This window comes from Electrophorus electricus, chromosome 23 (genome assembly GCF_041902795.1).
Source record: "Electrophorus electricus isolate QZ-2024a chromosome 23, ASM4190279v1, whole genome shotgun sequence".
NCBI lineage: Eukaryota > Metazoa > Chordata > Actinopteri > Gymnotiformes > Gymnotidae > Electrophorus > Electrophorus electricus.
The window spans coordinates 2,690,413-2,712,979 of NC_137519.1; the positions used below are offsets into that span (position 1 = coordinate 2,690,413).

General features: G+C 41.1%; 1 protein-coding gene across 10 annotated transcripts in view; it reads left to right on the forward strand.

The window, feature by feature from the left end:
• ttbk1a (tau tubulin kinase 1a) overlaps nt 1-19,992 on the forward strand; it is a 40,347-nt gene extending 20,355 nt beyond the window's left edge. For all 10 annotated transcript variants that reach the window (XM_035520826.2, XM_081706114.1, XM_035520825.2 and 7 more), the window contains 3 exons: nt 1,073-1,598; nt 12,918-14,422; nt 17,522-19,992. In XM_035520826.2, the coding sequence (XP_035376719.1) occupies nt 1,073-1,598; nt 12,918-14,422; nt 17,522-17,885 (2,395 nt within the window). In that variant the 3' untranslated portion in view covers nt 17,886-19,992. The remainder of the gene's footprint in view (nt 1-1,072; nt 1,599-12,917; nt 14,423-17,521) is intronic.
• Nucleotides 19,993-22,567: the final 2,575 nt, after the last annotated feature.

Here is a 22,567-nt window from a genome sequence, read left to right on the forward strand (position 1 = left end):
TATTGAGTAGATAGTTAAATTAGTGCTTAGCGATCTGCTGTAGGTTTGAATACAAACAAAATCCTGCTTTTCTAGAAAAGGACGTGAACTAAACCCTGATTAAAAGACATATTTCAGTCTACTTTTAAGGTGGGCTCAAACCCAGGTCAGCTAGATGGTGACACCAACAGCCTACTGGGTGAGCAACCACACTCTAACAATGGTGGGCCCGTGTGCAGAACAGTTAGATCTTGGATCAGGTAAAACAAAAGGAAAAAACTAAACACCACGCCAAGTGTGGAAAAATAGAGAAGAAAGGAGGCCACGGGAAGAAATGGCAACCCCAGTGCACTGGGGAAAACCAAACTAAAACTTCCCAAACAAAACAAGAAAACGGGGAGCAACTTGAATGGATAAGGGAATCCTTGGGAGAGAGACAAACTGGAGAGAGGAGGGGACGTGTAAAAACACAGACACCCTCGCAGACAAGAAGTGAGGTGTAGCACAAGGGGCTCACAGGCCTCAATACCAGCTAGGAGCTTGGCTCAGAACTTTAGCAAAGACCCAGCACTGAATGACTGGGTCACTGGGCTTATATAAGGTCTAGCCCAGCTGTTGGGTGTTAAGCTGTTGGGTGTTAGTGGTGTGCCGGACTCGCAGCCTCCCTCTGGTGGCTTGGAGCCAACTCTTACACTGCTACTGTGACTTAACTGGAAATTGGTTATTTGTATTGATTTGCTGTGTGGTAAAGTGTCACTATTTAGCCAATTTTTTTCAGGGAGAATTTGGAGCAGAGCTATTCCAACTGTAGTCCTCCAGATCCTGGTCGTCTAGATTTTACATAGTGGCCAACCAGTTACATGAGTCATATAATCAACTACCAGTGATTTAATTTAATCGCCTACAAAATACGGACTGGATTTGCATTTGAGGTCCAGATTTGAATACCGCTGATTTAGACTATTTGAGGTTTTTCTCTTTATAGTCTGAATGCAGAGTTGGATATAGCTCCCCCTGCTGAACTACCAGATGTCCACGTGCTACAGTTTTTGTGGATATCTGCAGTGAGTGCCATGCTGTGACGTTTGTCCAGGTCTCGGGTGGACATGCTGGGCTCTCCCTCTCGTTACCTCTATTCCTCTCAACCCGCCCTCATGCTGTCTATCGACGGTTGCCGTGGCGATCGCTGCCGCAACGAGGCTTCAGCGGTGGACCCGGATGCTCACAGCAACGCCTTCATCCGCTCCGTGCCTCTGGCCGAGGAGGAGGATTTCGACGGCAAAGAATGGGTCATGATCGACAAGGAGGCGGAGCTTCGAGACTTCCACCACCACTTGGGGGCGGAACCCACCACCTCCGGCACCACGGATGAAGAGCCAGAAGAGTTGCGCCCCCTGGAGGAGGGGGAGGACCGAAGGAGGCAGCAGGCCATGCGATCCAAACTGGCCCACGGGGAGAGGACAACCTGCAGCATGTTGCCTTCCACTGAGGGCGAGGCATCCAGGCGGAGTGGGAGGGGCCAGTCCACATCGGTGGAAAGCCCCGCACAGTCGCCCTGCCATTCGCTGCCTTCTAGCCGCACCCGGCGAAGAGAGTCCGAATCCACGCCTCAGAGACAGGTATGAGCACCCCTTCATCCTCGTAGGCTCCGGGCTGGCTGCTGGCCTGTGTTCCCTGGTGCTCGGGTAGCCTCGGTGCCAGAACGCAGCTGGTCCAGGATCAACTCCTTTGAGAGTTTGCCTCAGGCACCGGGTTCAACTCAGGCTCTCCGGCCAGTTCGAGCTTTTACATATTAAGGGGCAGATGCTTGACCATTTAGCTGCAGGTCACATAGGGGGTCAGGTCCCTGTTTCCAGGGGATCAAAAACAGAAGTTCCAGAAATATACATATTTATACCAGTGGGTGAAGTTTTGTAGTATTTATTTGAACATGGGTAAAGTGTTAGCAGTATTATTGTAGTATTTGTAGGGTGTTTTATAACCTCTGCCATGTGATTGGCTTGATGTGCATGGTGTTTGCTCCTGATCAGCATAATTTGCAAGATGTGTATGTCATCTAGTATCTAGCGTGACACCCCTGTTGAATGGTGTGGAGCACGTGTAAATCGGTATGATTGGTTCTGAAAGGTAGGATGTGTGTGACCTGTGTGTTGACTGGTGTAATTGGTATGATTGGTGTTGATTTTAAAATAATTGGTAGGATTCGTGTTTTAATTGATATGATGTACGTAGTAATTAGTGTGGTGTACATTTGGATTATTGTGATGGATATGAAGGTGTGTGGATTGGTGTGGCAAGTGCTGATTAGTGTCTTGTGTATTGATTGGTGTGGCTGATGTAACACATACTGACTGCTGTAGCAGCAACATGGGAAACAAATGGACTTTGGTTAGAAATAGAGGTTATACGGATTATAGGTCCTGCAAATGTGTCATGGAACTTTATGGGTGGAGTGTTTGCATATTTTTGTTTTTGTGTGGTGTGTATGGTCTCTCTCTCTCTCTCTCTCTCTCTCTCTCATATATATATCCTTTTCACACAGTCACTCAATCTCTTTCACTCGCTCACTATCTCTGTCTGTCTATCTCTCTCTCTCACAGACTCATTGCTTATTTTCTTTCTGACATCAGCATTTGGTTTTCATCATATACCAACATAGTTCATTCTCCACTGCTTTATGGATGGGATGTGAGAATGAGTGTGGACGTATCAACAAGCTAACACTAGAACGAGTGGGTGTAAAAGGCAGGATAATTGCCCCTGCCGGTTTCCGTTCTCTGCTCATCTTTATACCTGAGCGATTCATGCGGCTGTATGATATTTTGTGCTTTTGAATATGTTCACTGTCTTATTTCTTTTGCCCGCATTTTCAGATTTAGCTGCAAGCACTAATGTGTCTTGACCACAAATTGTCATTTTTTTTTCAATGGCAATACAATGCACATTGGCTAACCGCAAGTTATTGCTGTTAACAGATGCAGTGACATGCAGGGTCGTCATTAACTTTGGAGAGAGACAGTTTCTTAGAAATGAAAGGGTGCTTCACTTTGAAAGTGAACCAGATCTTCACTGTGAAAGTGAACCATGGTGCAGCCTATCATGTTGTATGAAAATTAAGCAAGGAAAATAGATTTTTGTTTTTTAATGGATGACCATTAATACATTCAAATTTTTTAGCATTAAGTATTAAATTGGGGCACACTTATTTATTGTAACTCATGAAATAAAGTGTACAGTAGTGTTAATCTACACATGTCCAAACGTGTTAGAAACAGTGCTTTTATTCTCTATCCAAACACTGCAAGTTAGACTGAAATTCAGTCACTCAGACAGACATAAAAATTTGTGATGAGAAAGGAAATGTAAGATATTGACATCGTTGCACCTTTTATGTACAAAACAAACAAACAAAAAAACTCTACAGTATAAAAATATCTTGCTCAGTGCCATATAATCCATGACATGTAAATATACGGGATTTTTTCTGCTTTCGGAGATCTCAGATTGTCCCAGATAAATGTGTAATTATATCAAAGGCCATTAGTATTTCTCAAACTGTTGTACAAGATACACAAGCTTTGTTTCTTGTGATGTATTAAAACATGCTTTCAGTAAGGCAAAAATAGCTTCAGAAAACTAAATATGGAGTTCTGTTTGAAGCAAGTGGTGATTAAATGGCAAACTGTTCAGCAGTTAGTTAGGGGTCAGCAAAGCTTAAATGAATAAATGTACATTCCATACTGTCTTCTGCAGTTTGACAAAAATGAGATAGTTATGATAGGATCAGAAATTAGATGTTTCAATTTAGTTCTGTGTTTTGTGTCATGATATTGACACGCATTTGTACTTCCTGGGTCTATGGTCTTTCCACACTGAAAGTATTCATAAAACATCTTGATTTTAGAAGTCGTAAAAAAATAGTTTTCCTGAGAAAGATTAAAAACCAAATAATTTGCTTAAAAATGAAGTTACTCTATAAGTAAATTATTAATAAACATCTCCATAAAATCTTTATTTATGTTCAGGCCCATTTTTCATTGAGTCGCAACGCAGCAGTGCTCTGGGTCAAACTGGTCCCGCGGCGACGCTTTTTGCCACGTGAATTTCTGTCACAGCATGCGACTCCAGTCGCTTCCTAACATGCGAGAGTCAGAGACCCCCCACAGAGGACTTGCATAACCACCCCCCCCCCCCGAGCAGTCTCCTACCGCCTCTCGTACATAACCGCTCCCTTTAGTATGACGCGCGTATTTCACCTGAAGAGAAAGTACCTGGGTGTCGCCGGACCAGTACCTGAAGAGAGAAAGAGGTGTTTGGGGTAAGCACAGTTTAGGATGGTCCCTTCTCTCTGTATCATCAGATCACTTCAGTTTTTCTTTTTAATATTGTTTCTCTTTTTTGTCATTATTTTCATCCATGTTTGCCCCATCTTTATTCCCCTGTGTGTTGTGTTTGTGTGTAGTGGCAGTGATGGGTCTCAGACAGCATCGATTAAGGGAGACTACAGAAGTGTAGTTACAGAATCACTGTCTTGTCTGTGGACATATGCAGAACTTGCTGGATCTTTGATGTGCAAAGGAAAAATCTACAGCCTATAGAGAGGCTCTCCAAGTTGGCTGCCCAACCAAAACTGCTTAAAAAAAAGCTTGTCTGTTTTTAGATCTTGTTTCTAGGCAACGTAGTATAGATCCTGGGCAAGAGACTCTGCTGCTCTCTTTTTTATAAGTGTTTGTCTCTCCTTATTGCATGCCTTTTGGGAGGTCATGTGTGTCAGAATACAGGCTTTGCCTCTTTTTCCTGCTGTTTTAACCCTCTATGTCTCTGTCACGCTCTGATCCAGGTGGATGACAGCAGACCTTCATCTCCCCGCCCCAACCAGCTGCGCCGCCTGGCCTCCTACGTCTTCTCTTCTTCCACACTGGAGACCGAGCAGTATCCCCACCCCGGGTCCTCCTTAATCCAGCGCAGCCGCTCGGCCGAGAGCAGCCCCGCCCACGCCCACCTGCGGCCCGCCTCCCGTCGCCACGGGCCCCTGCCGCCGACCCCTGGGAGCCCACGCAGCCGTCACTCCATGCTCAACACGTCCCGCGCACAAATCCAGCAGATACTGGCTAAGCTGATGAACAAGACCAGCTGAGGCGAGTTCCTTCAGCAGGACCTCTCACTCAGAAGACACCGGAGACGCGCCTCGAATGCCTGTCAGGCTAAGGGAGCGTGGATTCCTACTGATGCAATAAACTCTGGGGTGATGTCTATCGAGGCCTGCCCTAGGCTTAGGGGAAAGCCATGCATTAACGTGCTTTCGGTTTAAAAATGTTTTAGGTCTGTCCTTTGCATACAGACATTTCCTTTTGCCTCTCTTAACACTGGTCGCACGTGGAGGATAGAGGCTGTTTTGGTTTCTATTCTTTCATTTTTGCATTTGGAGAACATCCATCATCTGCACCTCTATCATTTTTTTGCATGATCTTGGCTCTGAGCATTAAATGGACAGCAGTGTCATAGGAACAGGGATGTGTGAGCAGCCCAGAGTCGTTTATGCAATGCTGTCTTACTGTCTTCCACACTCTGTGCTTTTAACCTGTTGATTTATTTTAACACTTTTTTTTTGCACTGCTTAAATCAAACGTGAACTTTAGAACTGATGACGTTTAACAGTATGCAACATGATCATTTTCGTCTTCTGCATACCTCACAGCTTGGCTTAGTTTATCATAATAGGAGATAAACGACAGCTACCCAGCAGATGTACACAACAGACATTTTGTCAGTTTCATAACGCCATATTTTAATTGAAACTGTACCTGGTGTACCTATGCCACTGTTTCTGAGCCATCAACATTTTGACTTTTTTCATGTCTTGAAATACCAGTAGTTTTTGCTTGATATAAAGGTGCTTTTCACCTCACAAAGGAAATATGCAAGTAATGTGAATAATGGACGTGAAGAAATGGCTGGAAGCCTTAATTCCAAAGAGTCACGATGCACCTAATGGGCAGAGAAAAGCTTTTTCATATCGTGCTCTAAAACTGGAACTGCATCATGTGGTTCAGGCTTTGAATTTAGGACTGATTGCAGATGACCTCCCAGGTTGGTGCAGAGCAGAGCGGTGTGTGGAAGCGCCGAGTCCCGTCCATCCTGTTCTGCTTTTAACTGCCGTCTCTTTAAATTGGTACTGGGTGTCGAGACCTTGTCTGCGACGCGTTCCAGTGGGGTGGTGCATCCGCACCCTAACCTTTCTAGGTTGATAGCTGCCCTAGTGAGAAGCTGAATGAACAGAACGGTGTGTAGTTCTTGTGGGGTGTTTCTCTGATTGCGTCAGGTTGGAATGCATGGCCGCTGTCGAATGACTGTTCTCTAGCTGCGGTATCGCGTGACCTCAGAGCCGGTGGGCCACTGGGGTGACCTCTGAGAGCCGTGTGCTGCTGCTACATTTCATAGGCTGCTGTACCTCACTCCTGCACTTTACAAGGGAGCCATTGTACTGTCCTTGTAGCCTCGTAGAACGATGATGCAGATTGTCGCAATAAAAAAAATCACACACACACATACATACACACACACACACACACACACACTCTCTCTCTCTCTCTCTCTCTCTCTCTCTCTCTCTCTATATATATATATATATATATATATATATATATATATATATATATATATATATATATAGTGGTGCAGAACTGACTTCCTGCTGTTGATAGGAGGAAAAGAAGCAAGCCATTTTCTCATGTCATATTCACCGCGGCATCAGAGTATTCTAGTAGCCAGTCGTGAGTATGTTTCCCTGGTAGGATGCAGGTAGGGCATGTTTCACATGTGTAATGGGGAGCGACCCCTTTGTGTGCAGTAGCGCCTTTAGTTTATGTGTGATGCGGATAGCCTGCACAAGACATGGTTGATAAACTTCCACTTTTGAACCGCAATACATTGTTACTGATGAATTAATAGAAATTTTGGAATAGGAAAAATAGCAAAGGTTCTTGTGTGCAGTTCCTGTTGATTTAAAGCACGAAAAAAATAACTTTAAAGAGAAGTTACTTCTTCCTGGGTTTCTTTAGCTGCCGATTTGTATATTGGTTTAAGCCTGCACATTTCTGGAAGCTCTGCAAGCATTCTTCATATTCTCAATGCAAAAAAGTAGAAAGTGCAAGACACATGTGAACGACAAGCGTTGCTCTGTTCATCTTGAAGGCACAAACTGACTATGACAAGCGCATAAGCCAAAATGTCTCGTTTCCTCGTGTATGTTTGTGAGCTGTCGTTTGAGCTGTCGTTTGAGCTGTTGTTTGCGCTATGGTGACTGTTTGCTGCTAAACTGCTGTATGATTCTAACAATAGCACAGCCCTGGCTTTTCCATGTGAATGTATTGGCTGTGACCCGCAAACAGGCTGTTAACTCTTGCACGTCTATTGCACATACACGTTTGTTTGATTTACCGCAGTGTGTCCCGGAAGGCGTTTCTAAAACACACCGAGACACAACACTGTCTGTAACCATAGACCTCCCACATTATCACATATCCATCCATATCTGTTTATTGTGGAAATACTACATAATGACACATTTCTCGAATCACGCTCGGTTGCTTGGTGTACAAATAAAATCACTTTGTAAAAAACATAATTTCACAAGGTTTTAAATACCCTCATGTGTGGTTCTTGTGGTAAACTGGAGCCTGTAGTGTTATCAGCCAATCATGGGCTCACAGTCTTCCTCACAGAGCGGGGCAATTTACGGAGACCCCTGCCCCACCCCAAACAAAATGACAGAAGTCGCCTTGTGGGGTTTAAAAAAAAATCAAAAATAGCAATATCATGTGAAGAAACTACAATCTCTCAAATGTCTTTAGTATACAGGGAGCTTATGCACGTTTTTGGGCAAAGACCACATAGAAACAAAGGAATGTTTTCTGGTAAAGAATGATCTACCTTTGATTTCATTTCTTGTCAAGATATTTATTTTAAATAATAGATATGGTGTAATCTAACCAATTCAGGAGGTAAAGATATGCTTCACACTGACCCCAGTTATAGGAGTCCCTTAGACATTGTATATATATATTTTTTCTCTGCTTTGAAACTTGGTTTGGCTCAGGACTGGCACCGGGGAGATCTGCACTGTGGAAAGGGTTGCACATCTATACACAATGCAGGAAATGTTCAGCTCGAATGTAAGAAAATGTTCCATGTCTATTCAAAACACAGGAAATGCTCAGCTCGAATGTGAGCTCGATGCCAGTATTTCTCATCATCTACCACTCTGTGTCCTCCATAGTGTTAAAGAACACTGCAGTGTCTGTCAGTAAGATGTCTGCTTTATGCAAATCTTCACAGCTTATTGTTAAAGGTTTACAACGCTTTTTATAGTTATTCTTGGTCATTATAAATGGTCACAAATGTGATTATTTCATGTTGACTCACATATCTACATTCTTACAAATATTATCAAACTTGCACAAAATGCCTTTGTCATAATAGAACAAAATATTTCTTATAACAAATTATTGTAGGTAAGTGTCAGCTGCATGCTAAATGATGGGCTATAGGGTTTGGACTGCAAGGTAATTCAGAATAGACCTGCTGGAGAAAGAATGAATTCTAAGTTAACTGAGTTAAACAACCGACAGAGAAAGTACTGTTGGACTTGGATTAAATGCTGCTTCTCTGTACTGTACTGTACTCGGCGTTACACAATGGCAACAACTTTTACACAATGAAAGGGAAGCACCAAACAAGCTGCCCCAAGCTTTTCTTGTCTGTACAATAGAAATGCCTCTCATTAGACAGGTGAATCAAAAGAATGAATAAAATCTGCACATCTCTTTGGCTAATTATGTAAAATTTGTTTGGCTAATTATGTAAAATGGTTGGGATTTGAATTAAGATTTTTCTTTTTTAATCACAATATAACTGTACAGTATGCTTGTATACAGGTAAAGCATGTATTTTAAACTTTTCTATAAGGTTATAGGGGTGGGTGTGTGTGTATGTAGGGGTGTGTGTGTGTATGTGTGTGTCTGTATGTATGTAGGGGTGTGGGTGTGTGTGTGTGTGTGTGTGTGTGTGTGTGTGTGTGTGTACATAAGATGCAAGTATACATAAAATGTTATGTAGTTAAAGCATGTAATCTGGTTGTATAAAGTGTATTGTATAGTAAACCTGTATGTTGGAATACACTTGAAAAAACACAAGCTGACTGTCTAATATCAAAGGGAAAATTCTGCAGTGCATTTTTGTGCCTTTTCTATGTATGTAATCTAGACAATCTTGGAAGGCCTGGGTATAACTAAAATGATATTAAACACAGAAAGAATATTGTTTTCCTTTTTTTTTTTTTCAAAAAATCATAACCAATTAATGGCATGCATGCTCTTAAGTCAAAAAAAGTATTTAGGTGTTCTATGTCACTGTAAAATACTGTACTTTAGGAAATAATCCCATTACCTTGGGGCATATAAGCATATCAAAAGTATTTTTATGGTGTAAATGCTGAAGTCAAGATAACATAAGATGTTTTGAACTTTAAGATATTGAAAGTCACAGTAGATAAAATGTAAATTCATTTTTTTTAAGTGTACACATGGTCAATCCTTAAGTAATACAATATGGGTGCACTTTTACTTTGATAGCAGTGGTAATCAGGTTTCGATAGGTCTTCATCATCTTGGCACACTTGGATTCTGTCATCTTCAACTGAGGCTCTGTCAGATTGTAGTATCTTCTATGTACAGCCCTCTAGATCAGTCCACAAATTCAGTTCACAGGTTTTATAAGGCACTGATAACTGGGCTCTCACATGGTCATTTCAGAGCATAGATCTGTCTATGGGACAGTCATTGGTAATTTACTTAATTTACTTATTGTGGTCAGTTTTTTTCCTCTCCCAAGGCCTCATTTCTAAAACATAGTATGGATGCCAGAGTGAAAGTGTGCATGAAAATTACGTACACCCCCCCAAAATTAAATTTATAAAACACTGAGTACACACATCAGCATCTTCTTGAAAATGTGCTCAGGGGAATGAGTTTCATATCCTGCCCTGTTACGGCCCAGGAATATCCATGGTCGATGCAAATGACCTCATGAATGCTTAAAAATGGGGTGTCCCATTCATTATTGTATGACACAATTCCTTTTTTTCCTTTTGCACTCCACTTTTGCTGACAGCAAAAGTGGAGTGCAAAAGGAAAAAAAGGAATTTTATGAGGAATAATATGAGGTGGCAGCTCTTTAAGGAAAAACGTGTTTCGTGGCCTCGGTTTGAGTGGCAGCATGTAGCTGCAGTAGCGATAGTGGTGCTCCACATGCACACTTGCACAGGTTAAAAATAAATAAATTTGCAAAAGTTGATGCAAAGAAGAAACTCAGTTTACAACTGGAGAGCGTAACTGATCAGTAGGGGAAAGCCTCCAGCAGACTTTTCTCATGGGTTTAACAGGTCTCCAACCTGAAAGATCCAGACAATGTCATCTTCCTTTTAGAAGTCCAATGGTGGCTCCACAATGGAATTCCCCATAGCATATGCATCATTGTAGTGTCTTCCTATGTGCTACGTGAGTTATGAAATGGGGTAAGGAACAATCACTTAAGTGGGTAGCTACTGTCACCTGCAGTTGCTCGAATTACATTTGGGAAACCAGACATTGCTGCATTGCACTTTGAGGTTCAACTATTCATCCACCCTGTAAGGAAATTGTATGCGTCAATGTGTCGATTTAATTATGCTAACCAATACAGACTGTACTTTTGGATGGCTGGGATTTCCCTCACATAACAGCTGCTTCCCTCTGGAACCAATTGGTTGCCAGGAATCTGAGGGATGCTAAGACCTATAAGTGGGCAGGTATTACCTGGTCTCGCAAGGTTGGTCTAGCTAAAACTGGGTATAAGTCAGTACTTAGTTCCAAGAGAGTGGCGTATTGGAAACCTAAATCAGCTAATCAACCAGCCATCATCATTGGCAAAAAAAGCATATTCGGTTGGCGTGGTCTTCTGATCCTGGAAAAAAAAGCCATTGCGCCATATATAGGGCTTTTTTTTTTCAATAAAAATCATTTAAAATTGGTACAACATTATTTGACACCCTCTGTTTCAAATAAAGCAGACACAATTGTTTCTTCCATTTATTAATCATTTTTTGTTGTTGTTTAAAGTTTGCTCATGCATATGTATGGTCACTGCCATGAATTGATTCCAGTGCTGGAGATGCACTGTTCTGCCACATTCTACAAAAAAGAAACAATAACATAACACATTATTGTAAGAATTATTTTTAATACCTACATAAATGAAGTAAGGTAAGTTTAAATAAAACATGTTTTAGCATTTTAATGTAGAAGTTTAAACAAAATCAAAATAAAATAACTGTTAAAAAATGGGGAAATGGCTAATATATGTTTTTTTGTTTGAAGGATTTGATACTTATTCATTAGTTCTATACCCCAAGTTGATCTTGGTGTATTAAGTAATATAGTTTTCTATGTTATAGCAGACACATTGAAAATATAACATGGGCTCAACATTGTAATGTCTGTCAGCCATCAACTATAAACAAACCCGTAATGAGTTACTGTTATGATTACATTCGGAGAGGGGATTAACAAATTGAAGGCTACAAATTGTTATCTGGATCCATAAATATGTATATATATATTTTTAAAAACAAGCTAATTAACTGTTTCATACAAATAAATCAAGAAACGTATCAAACTGTCCAAAATGCTTCTCATTCATGATTTTCAGACTACATAGCCTACATGCAGGTATTATGTAGGGATGCAACGGTTCATGGTATGTTGTCGATCTGTTCGGTACACCCCCTATGCACATGTGAGCCTCAGTATTATGAGATGCCTGTCACTTTCCTATAATTTCCATAATTCTTCCACAATTGTCCTATAATAACTTGCTTATTGCAGTGCAGAGTATGTGCATTGTATATTCAGAACAACTCTGGAGCCTATCAGTATTTCCTTGGGGCCTCAGCCTATCAGTGCTCTACATTTAAGTTGAATGTTTAAAATTTGCAGTTTATTGTCGGAATGTTCATATTTGAATTCTAACTGCCACTTGATGATGTCAAAGTAGGCCACTCAGCAACCATCCGGGTTACAATAGCAACCACCTGGAACACCATAGCAACCACCTATTTTTAGGTCTTTGCAAGCAGAATGTATTTCCTTCATTTCATACAGTAGAAACAGAAACCAAACCTGCTGTTGTTGTTTTTTTAATGAAAAATGGTAAATTGTAAAATTGTTCACCTAGGCAAAATAAAGAGTTCACTGTTTGTAGTGAAGGCTGAGGGCAGCAACCTTTACCTTCCAGGAGCCTTTACCTACCACTGTGCTTCAGGCTTTTCATGTGTCCTTCAAAATTCCACCCATCAACTAGGGACATACTCATGTCAATCACGAGAGCTTCACAGTGGGCTTTGTACGATCCCCTCACAGCAGGGGTGGAACCTTTACCAGGAGCCCACTCCTGATGGCAGTATCATCTCACTTCTGACACCATTCGTAACAAAGGCTGAGGGCAGCAACCACACAGCTTCAGACCCAGGTCGTACAGTCAGCAAAGACATGCCCTGACCACCAAACCAAAGAGCCAGCTGTCTGGCACAGCAACCAGAGCACATACTTGACCTTCCTGACTGATGGTCTCTGTCATGCTATCTATATATACTATTATCATGGATACATACAGAAACTTTGGCTCATTGTACCATTGCGTAGATGCTGCATAATTTAATAAGGACTGTTAAGTGTGAGGATGAGGATTTGGGCATTTTGCTACTTTACTCCAGGGTGTGATCAGTTTAGTTATTTTTTATGGCAGTACCCAGATACTTTCAAGATGAAAAAAAGCAATGCATTTGTATATGCTCATCATGGTTTTCTCATCACCAGTCATGACTAAGCTTTGTTTTCTTGTAGGCGTCACTTCCGAGTGTGCCTGTGCTCTCTCCAACTGACTACCGCACCAAGGCACAATTCTCTGAGAGAGAGATGTTCCACATCCTTACCAAGCTGCAAGCCAAAAGGGCCGACTTCCTCACTGTCATGCTCACAGGGAGCCTACATCAGCGTTTCACCTTCATCGCCACGCCCCCAAATACCCAGGATGCAGGAGTGGGAGATGATGATGTAACCAAGAGCGACTCCGACAGCGGCGCCAGCGAAAGGAGCTCAGAGCGCAGCCAGGATGGAGCACCATCCACCTTGCTGGCAGACGACTCTCAAAAGGAACCCAGAGAAGCTGGTTCTATGGCTGATATTGACCAAGATCAAGAGGACATCTCCAAAACGCTCGTTCTATTTTCCCCAGGTGACATGAGGAAGTCTCCAAATTCTGGGGAGGTGATGGAGGTGAACCAGGGAGAAGCTGCCTTAGAAGCACATCATGGTGAACAAGCTCTCGTGGATAGTCTGCCTCCACAGAGTAACCAACCAGTAGAACCCTCAGAGAGCCAGACTGAGTCTGCTGAGCATGTGTGCTCTGCTTTAGCCAAGCAGATGTGTAACCCAGTCACAGGTGCTTCTGCTGCATCTCCACCTTTCACCAAAGTGGAGCAAACCTTCATCCACATTGCAGAGACGACGCATTTCAACGTAATGTCTTCCAATGAGCGGCAGGTTCACGAGTGTGGTCCTGAAGTATTAGGTGTTGAGGAGGAACTGCCATGTGGGGGCATGCCCATGAAGAGTAAAAACCATGTCGTCACCCCTGCAGTAGAAGAGGTTACAGCCGGTGCTGACTTTGAAATGTCCTCTCAAATTGACAAAGAAAGAACTCAACTACTGGCTGTCCTTGATGGACGTATGTCAAGTCAGATATGCACCCCTGTCTCTGTTGTTTCTGCAGAGACCCAGGAACCTGTGCAAACAGACTCAGCAAACAAGGGAAGACAGGAAACTCGACTGGAGCAGCCCCAAAGAGAGTCTGAACATGGGATATCAGGAGATGATAGAGGAACAAAAATTAGAAAACCTTGCATCTCTCTCTGGCCAAGGAGCAGAAGCCGCATTCCCGTCCTGGTGTCGGAAGAGAACACTGGCATGGACCAGTCACTGTCCACCTGGGAACAGCTGCGCAAAAGGACCAAACAGCAGGACCTGGCCCGACTGGTAGTTGAGAGGCACAGACAGGGTCGCTGGAAAAGACTCAGCTCTAGGACTTCCTCATCATTGTCTTCAGGGGATGAACCCAGGAGAGCCTCAGAGACTCTGTCCACCACAGGCTCAGAGGAAGACACGCACCAGTCAGATGACTCCCTTAATAAAGTAAAAAAAGAGGCGTTTGAGCATGGCCGATGCAGCCGGATCCCTCGACCTGTTACTCCTGTTAGAAGACATTCAGCTAAACTTTTAATCACTTCTCCTTCCCCTTTAACCTTGCCAGCAACCATCACAATGAAAACAGTACAGACTGCTTGTAATGGGTAGGTGTTTTTATACTTATTGCAATTATTATTGAGTAGAATTCCTAATTAGCAAGAGGGATTTTGAAATAGTTGGTTTTGCCTTAGCTCCGAATATTTCCAGCATTATGATAAAATCACTGCTCAGGAATCTAGGGCTATGTTCAAATCGGATTTTTTTTAACAGATAAGATTTTTAAGGCTGTATCGACAAACAAACCCAGTCTTTTCAAATCAGATCTGAGTAATGTTCATATGTGTATTAGATTGGATGCATATCTAATTTGTGGCCATGTAACATGAGTGAGAATGGTCAAATTATTTATTTCATGTTTTGCATGTGCTTAGTGTTGTCATTGTTAGCCAGCAATTGTAGCGAGGCAAAAAAAAAAAAAAATCTAACAGTAGCTGCAAAAACAGCAAAATCTAGATGTTTGGATTTTTTTTCACCTTTTCCACCTGATCATGTACTGCTGACAAACTGTTTGCCTTCCTCCAGAGCAAGATGAGAGGGCCTTCAGGCTATTATTCAAACTTACCTCTCACACACACCATCATATTCTCTCACTCGAGTCAATATAACAGAGTAAAAGTACATTTTTGACCATGCAAATATATTCAAATACAGGTATAAAGCAACTTTATTTTAAAGCAACTTTTAAAAGTACAATTTTTTAGTTAAGTAAACCTAATGGAGTAAATGTACCATAAATGTACTCACCTCCGATAATGGCTAACATTTTTTGGGTAGACAGGTAGAAAAGCAGGTTAGCTAGCTAGCTAACTTAATCTATGTAAGCTTCTCTAGACAAATTTAGATATATAAATGACTGCAAACAAATGATAATTCTCCTACAATAATAATAGGCTACAACATGTACAGTCGTGGCCAAAAATTGAGACTGACAAATTTTGGTTTTCACTAAGTTTTCACTAAGTACTGTTTCAGGTTTTTTAGATCATTTTGTCAGATGTTTAAAAGGTAGTGAAGTACAATTATAAGCATTTCCTAAGTTTTAATTAAAAAAAAAACCTTTTTATTGACATCCACTTTAAGGAAACTGACCCTTCTTTAAGACTTCTGCAATTTGCATTAGCATGCTGTATATCAGCTTCCGGGCAAAATCTTGACTGAAGGCAATCCATTCATGCCTAATCAGTGCTTGGGGTTGATCACAGTTTCTGTGATTTTGATTGTCCACCCTCCTTTTGTGGATTGACCACAGGTTCTCAATGGGATTGAAATCTGGGAAGTTTCCTGGACATGGTCCCAATATTTCAATATTTTGTTTACTGAACCACTTGGTTACCACTTTTGCCTTGCGACATGGTGCTCTGTTATTCTGGAACAAGCATTGCTCATCACAAAATTGCTCCTGGATCGCTGAGAGAAGTTGCTCTTGGGGGATGTTTTGATACCATTCCTTATTCATTTCAGTGTTCTTAGGAAAGATTTTTGAGCAAACCCATTGCCTTGGATGAGACGCAACCCCACACATGAATGGTCTCAAAATGCTTCTCTGACACAGGACTCATGGTGGTGCTCACCGTTTCTTCTCTGGACAATCATTTGTAAAGATGTTCCAAAGAGTCTGTAGGGGGCTTCATCAGAGAAAATAACTTTTCCCAAGAACTCCGCAGTCCAATCCCTATACTTCCTGCAGATTGTCAGTCTGTCCTTGATGTTTTTCTTGGAGAGAAGTGGCTTTGCTGCCCTTTGTGACACCAAGCCATCCTCCAAAAGCCTTCACCTCAGTGTGCTTGCAGATCCACACACCTACCTTCTGCCATTAATGAGCAAGCGTAGCACTGTTGGTGACCTGATCCTGTAGCTGCATCCTCCTTAGGAGATGGTCCTGGTGCTTGCTTGACTTCCTTGTGCATCCTAAAGCCTTCTTCACTGCAACTGAACCTCTCTTCTTGAAGTTGTTGATGATTCAATAAATGGTTGATTTAGGTGCTATCTTACAAGCAGCAATGTCCTTGCCTGTGAAGCCCTTTTAATGCAAAGCAATGATGACTGCAAGTGTTTCCTTGGAGGTAACCATGGTTAACAGAAGAAAACTTCAAGCACCATCACCCTTTTAAAGCAACCTGTCTGCACTACTACTCAGTATGACACAGTAACACTTTCTCCTGAGCTTACGAGAACATCACTGAAATGATATTAGCAGGCCATTTTGTGCCAGAGCTGAAATGCAGGGGCTGGAATGCAGTAATTTTCGTAAATTTTCATGACAAGGAATGACTTTGCAGTTAATTGCAATTCATCTGATCACTCTTCACAATCTAGAGTTAATGCAAATTGCCACCATAAAACTGAAGCAGCAAACTTTGTGAAAACCCAAATTTGTGCTAGTCTCAAAACCTTTGACCATGACTGTACATTATTATATTCTACTGCCCAAAATCAGATTTTTGTAGAGTAAAGGGATTATACAGGTAGGTTTTCTTTGCTAATTTTATATTAAAATATACCCCTCTCTAGAAATTATCTGGTTTTAATACAAGTACACAAATAAAATTTAATACATCTCACAAATAAAGCTATGCTTGAAATAGCCTACTGTATACTTCTTGCATACAAAATCAGTATTTCCTATACAGTTCGTGACCAAAATGAATTTTTCCAGTACACGAAAGACACCTGAATGATGTACTACTCTGGCCAAATATTTTAGTAGGAAATATGCAACCAGAGCTATCTTCGCAGTGCACTCCATGCAACAGTGGTGGAAAATCTGGAACGCTCATATGTTCGTGTGATATACTGAGTGCAGTATGCAGTGTACATTATGTAGTAGGTTATTTCAAACATATCCTATGACTTTTTGTTATGATGCGGATGACTCATCTCATGCATGCTGCTTCTGAGGACGATCATATTAGATACAGATCACATGCAATAACGAATGTAAACCGTTAAGATCTAAGCAAATCAGAACTAAACAATGTGGCTTGTAATGTGAACATGGTCTAGGTTTGAGCTACGACATAACAAGTTTAAGAATGTCAAGAAGGTGAGTACATTTTCTGATACAGTCCCATACAACAAATGTCTGTTGCCACGGGATTCCGTTATCACATTTGAAGATTGTTCATTTATTTCTCTCCTTTCAGGCCCAAGGCGGTACAGGCAGGTACAGGTGTGGCTGCTGTTCATGTCAGATCCAAGTCCACAATCTCTCACTCCGCCCAGCCCGGCGGGAGTCCTCGTGCGCCTCTGCGCTGTTTCTTTACCACGCCCCGCCGCAGCTTAAGCTCCGCCCAGTGCCCTGCTTTACCCTCCCGGACCGCTAGCCCATCCCCCCAGCGGCTGGCCCTGCGAACTGCAGTGAGTGTGAGGTCCAGAACTAGCACAGCCACACTGCCACCCGCTGCCGCACACAGCAGGAACCAAACCAAAGCCACAGCACCTGGCAGACCCACTGCTCTGGCCGAGGGTAGAAGGAGCACAACGGACATCTCTGCTCAAGCCAGATAATACACTGTGACTGCTTGTTCATTTGGGATTATTTTACTTTTGAAATGAATTCAACATACTGATTCAAAAAAGGCAAATCCCTTCATTATACAGTTACTGAGCTTCCATGTTTTTGAATGGCTTCACATCTTAAATGTTAATTGTACCAAAAGATCATGTTACCTTTTGCACAAATCGTCATATATTTCTTTTACTACATTACTGTATGAGGCTGACCTTTCTCCTTGATGAGAGCTTCCAATAACTTAAATAGAATAAATGTCACATTTAGCCAATATGGTGCTATATGGTGTGTACATATTGATAGGCATATTTATTTGGTTTTGAGAACAGGTTTGTAGTTTATGTTACTCTGATCTCCATTTTCTACCAGGCCATAAGAAATCTAAAATTCGTACATAGTTTTCGGACCTGAAACGGTGAGAAAGAGACAGATGCAAAGTTGAAACTTTAAAGGCTAAGCACCACCTAATGGACCTCCCTGAAGATTTCACATTATCCTAGCTACTGCAAAAAAAAAAGAATTTGTGAATTAAAATAAAAATAACATGGTCATTACTTTAAAAATTACAAATTCAAATAAATTGAAGGAAATTCCAGACAGTTGAGTGACGTCAGTGCACAAACACCATTATGACCGACTTGGACTGCAAATTTTTCAATGCTGGTTCTTCATATTCCAAAGACATTTTTGAATTTGATGAATATTATGAATGTGCAGTGACAGTAGAGGTGACTGTATATCATAACAGTGAAATTCAACTATTTAGATTTGAGCCAGAGACACCAGAGGGCAGAGTTGGGAATTATTACTTGACTAGCTAGCTACGGATAACAATCAATGTTATGGATGGGCTCAGCGAGACTCGGCTTTGGTGGTCTACTATGTGTTTTTAGTAGGTTAATTATATGTCTCCAGCCTTAAAATGTACACATTATCATTAACTTCTTTTATGTGTGGCTGATTTCAGTGAAATTCTGGTGTTAACTCTGTACATTGAAAAAAACTTAAATAAACTGATAGTGTTAACCACTCAAGTGTTTGGAAAGATGCTGGATCACTATGGGAAACATAGCTAGCTGGCTAGCTAGGTTAGCTGAATAATGGACATTAAAAAGCAGTCTTAAGATCACGTTGTCATGTGAGCCCGGCTTTCTTCTTCCCATAGTTGTGGTAAATCACTACAGTTAACGGAGCAAGCGGATGGTTCTTTCCAATGTGCCCTTTTAAAGTTGACGAAATTTGTCAATTTTTTTTGGGATATTTAGGGATCTTTGGGCTATTTGTGCATAGGGGTCCCACTGTACATTGAATTATTGCATCCAAAAACAACCTTTTTGCCTTTTTGTCCTTTTGCAATTTTGCATCAGCTACAATTCAACTTATTGAGCTGTTGTCCACCATCTACGTCATACGGATGACGTTTATGATGTTTAAGACAGCGGACGACTCAAAACAATTTTTGAAGCTGTATTCCTTGAGTTTGTAAAAAAAAGTGTTTTCTAACTATCCATAATCACAAGTTAGAAACTGAGCTTTTGCTGTATTTATGTGTTTGACACTTTCATATTAGCTGGTGCTTAGCCTTTAACCCTGTTAAACGCTAGAACTTCACAGCATTTACACGCTTTGATCCACACAGTGCTGTCTTAGTTAGTCAGTCATCTTCTGAAAACTGTATTTTTTTTTAGCAGTATAGCTTATTCACATTCACTCAGTACAGTATCACTGTAATTCACATATAAAGCACTGGGTCAGTTTAGATGTTACTTCAGCCTCTTCATATCTGCTATAGCACGGTTCACTCCTGCTCACTGAAGTTCACAGAATGTGGAATATCGGTGTAAATCTTTGTAAACTTATTTGTGTTATTTGGCATGCATTTGGTCTTTTGCTCAGTTCTGGTGTTTCATTATGTACAGGTTATTTGTCTAAAGTATTTATTAGGGAGTATTTATTTATTTTTATTTGGCAAAGTATTTGGTTTGGACTGTGTTATTGATAATGCTCCAGTGGTTTCTGTTCTTTTCTTTACATGCGAAAACTCACATATATTTCAACAACTACGCAGAAGACCATTGAAATCATTAAAATGTTTACTGGTGAGATGCTGAGTATGTACACTGGGAAAAAGAAGCATGAAATGGTCTTAGTCATGTATGATGAATATGTATGAGTATGTATGAGTATGCATGAGGAGATGAGTGTATAGTGAAGTTGAGTGGGTATGAGATGTTGATTGTGTAGCCTATAGTGGGGAAGATGAAAAAATCATATTCACCTGCTAAGTCTTGGTGGCTTTACTGTTCATCTGAGGCATTAATCTCAATGCTGTGAAAAACATTAGCATAGTGTGTTTTGCTCTAATCCAACTATGAAATATTTGTACTGAGCAAGAAAAATGGTTAGAGAGGTTAGCGCTTTTTGTTTCAGTGACATTGCAGACTGGACTCAGTCCATTATAGAAAAGGGTTTGTGTGATTCCAACCAATCAGCTAACAGATTGATCAACACAGTAGGAACAGTGTGGCTGAGCCTGAAATGTGTGAACCAGATATGATGTTAAACACAGTAATATTATGATCCTAATGATAGAATAACTTAATTTTACCGGATGAGACCTGTAGAGGGTGCTAAGGACCTATCTTAAAAGCTATGATGTGTACTACAGTGCTTAGTTCCTGTGCTAATCTAACACACCTGATGTCCTGCACTGCGTCTTGCACGCTTCATGAATGAAATACAGCTTTTATTTTGAGTCACTGCTCCTCAAGAAACAGGGAAGTTGTGCCTCAAGTCTCTTTTCTGTGCAAGCTGCTAGATAGTGCAATGAAATCCCACTATTGGTCCACAGAGTGGAGCGCATTGTTGTAGACTAAAGACCTCCTGGAAGAACATGTAGACTAAAGACCCACCGCTCCTGGAAGAACATGAGCAATGCCTGGCCATTTTTATCATTAATCATTATTCCATATTTTTACACACACACACACACACACACACACACACATATATATATATATATATATATATATATATATATATATATATATATATATATATATATATATATATATATATATATATATATATATATATATATATACACACACACACACACACACACACTTAAAGAAGCATTTTCTTTGTGTATATTCTTAATTGTATCCTTAGACTCTAGCCTAATGTACTAGCATAAGGGTTTCTTATGTGGAGACAAACCCCTTTTTAAAGTCACTCTAGATATGATTGTCTGCTGAATGTCAATAATTACATTAATCAAGTTTACTGGAACTAATGTCTGCATGGTGCTAGATCTCTAGGACTGCAGTTGGGCATTGCATCTTTAAACAGTGAAATACTGAGCACAATCTTTTGATACCTCATTGGCGTCATAAAGCACACTTATACAAATTTTAATGCAATTTCTTAATTCCATCAAGCAACATTTATTTTTGAACTGTTTGATGCAGAAAATGGCAGAGGGTAAGTGTGTGTGTCACACCACATTTAAATGTGTGCCCCATCTGCTTGTTCAGTCCTTTGAACCGTTATGTTCCACGAACTGTTGAATGAAGTATTGTCAGCTTGAATGAGAGGCACAGTTCGGCGCCTTCTTGTATGAGACTGCTGAATTACAGCTGGAAGGAGCTGGGAGGTAGAAGCCCTACTTCATGTGTGTCGCTGAGTCACAGCTGTGAGTGCCGAAGATAGAAGGCCCCCTACAACCAACTAAGATGAAGTGCAAGAAGATCTAGAAGTGTATGCTTTTTGCACAGGCGTCCACTGCACCAGACTACGTTTGTTAACATAGCAGGATTGCCTCCTACCACAGTGCTGACCAAAGCGATGTCCATAAACCCCGTGAGCATGCTGGCTATCAGCACGGCAAAGGAATCTGAAGCTCAGTCAAGATCCACAGCAAAGCAGTAAATAGCTTATAAGGTTTTTGGTGCCAGTACTCTATAAATATAAATAAACAAACATATATATGTGATATGCAGTACGTAAAGTGGGTGCCCTTCTGGATAGTTCATCTTGCAGAAACAACATACACAACTTTGTCCTTTCTAGCTAAGATTTATAGATGGAATTGGTTGACTAAGATGTCATTGTAAGATTCTCATAGAAGGGTATATATATATTTGTGTGTGTGTGTGTGTGTGTGTGTAATAACAAACACATATACACAATAATAATAAATGTTATATATATTTATGGGAGCTTGAGTTTATTTCCTGGGAGCCTGGGACTGCAATGTTCTGGAAGGAGATCTTGGACATTGTTCCTGGGATCTGCTGGAACCTAGTGTCCTAGTGTTCCGATTATGATGAGAACCACTGTTACCTTCACCCGCCACATCCTTTCTAACTCTTCTTTCAGCTCTTTGTATTTCTCGAGCTGTTTATCCACCACTTTTTTGTCTTGTTGGTTAGTCATTACCACCTTGTAACTCTTTATCAACAGAGGGAATTTACCACATCAGGCAGGACCCCAGATGCAGGCTGAGCAAGGACAATCTAGCACATAACAGCTGGACGCAAGATGTTAGCAGGCAGAGTGTACATGGAACGTGATAACCAAATGGCTGGTATAGTATATGTATAGTATATGTGCCGAATTTTCAAGGTCAAAGTGGGATACACCCTCAAAGTTGGTGGCGCATGTCCAAGCTAAGATC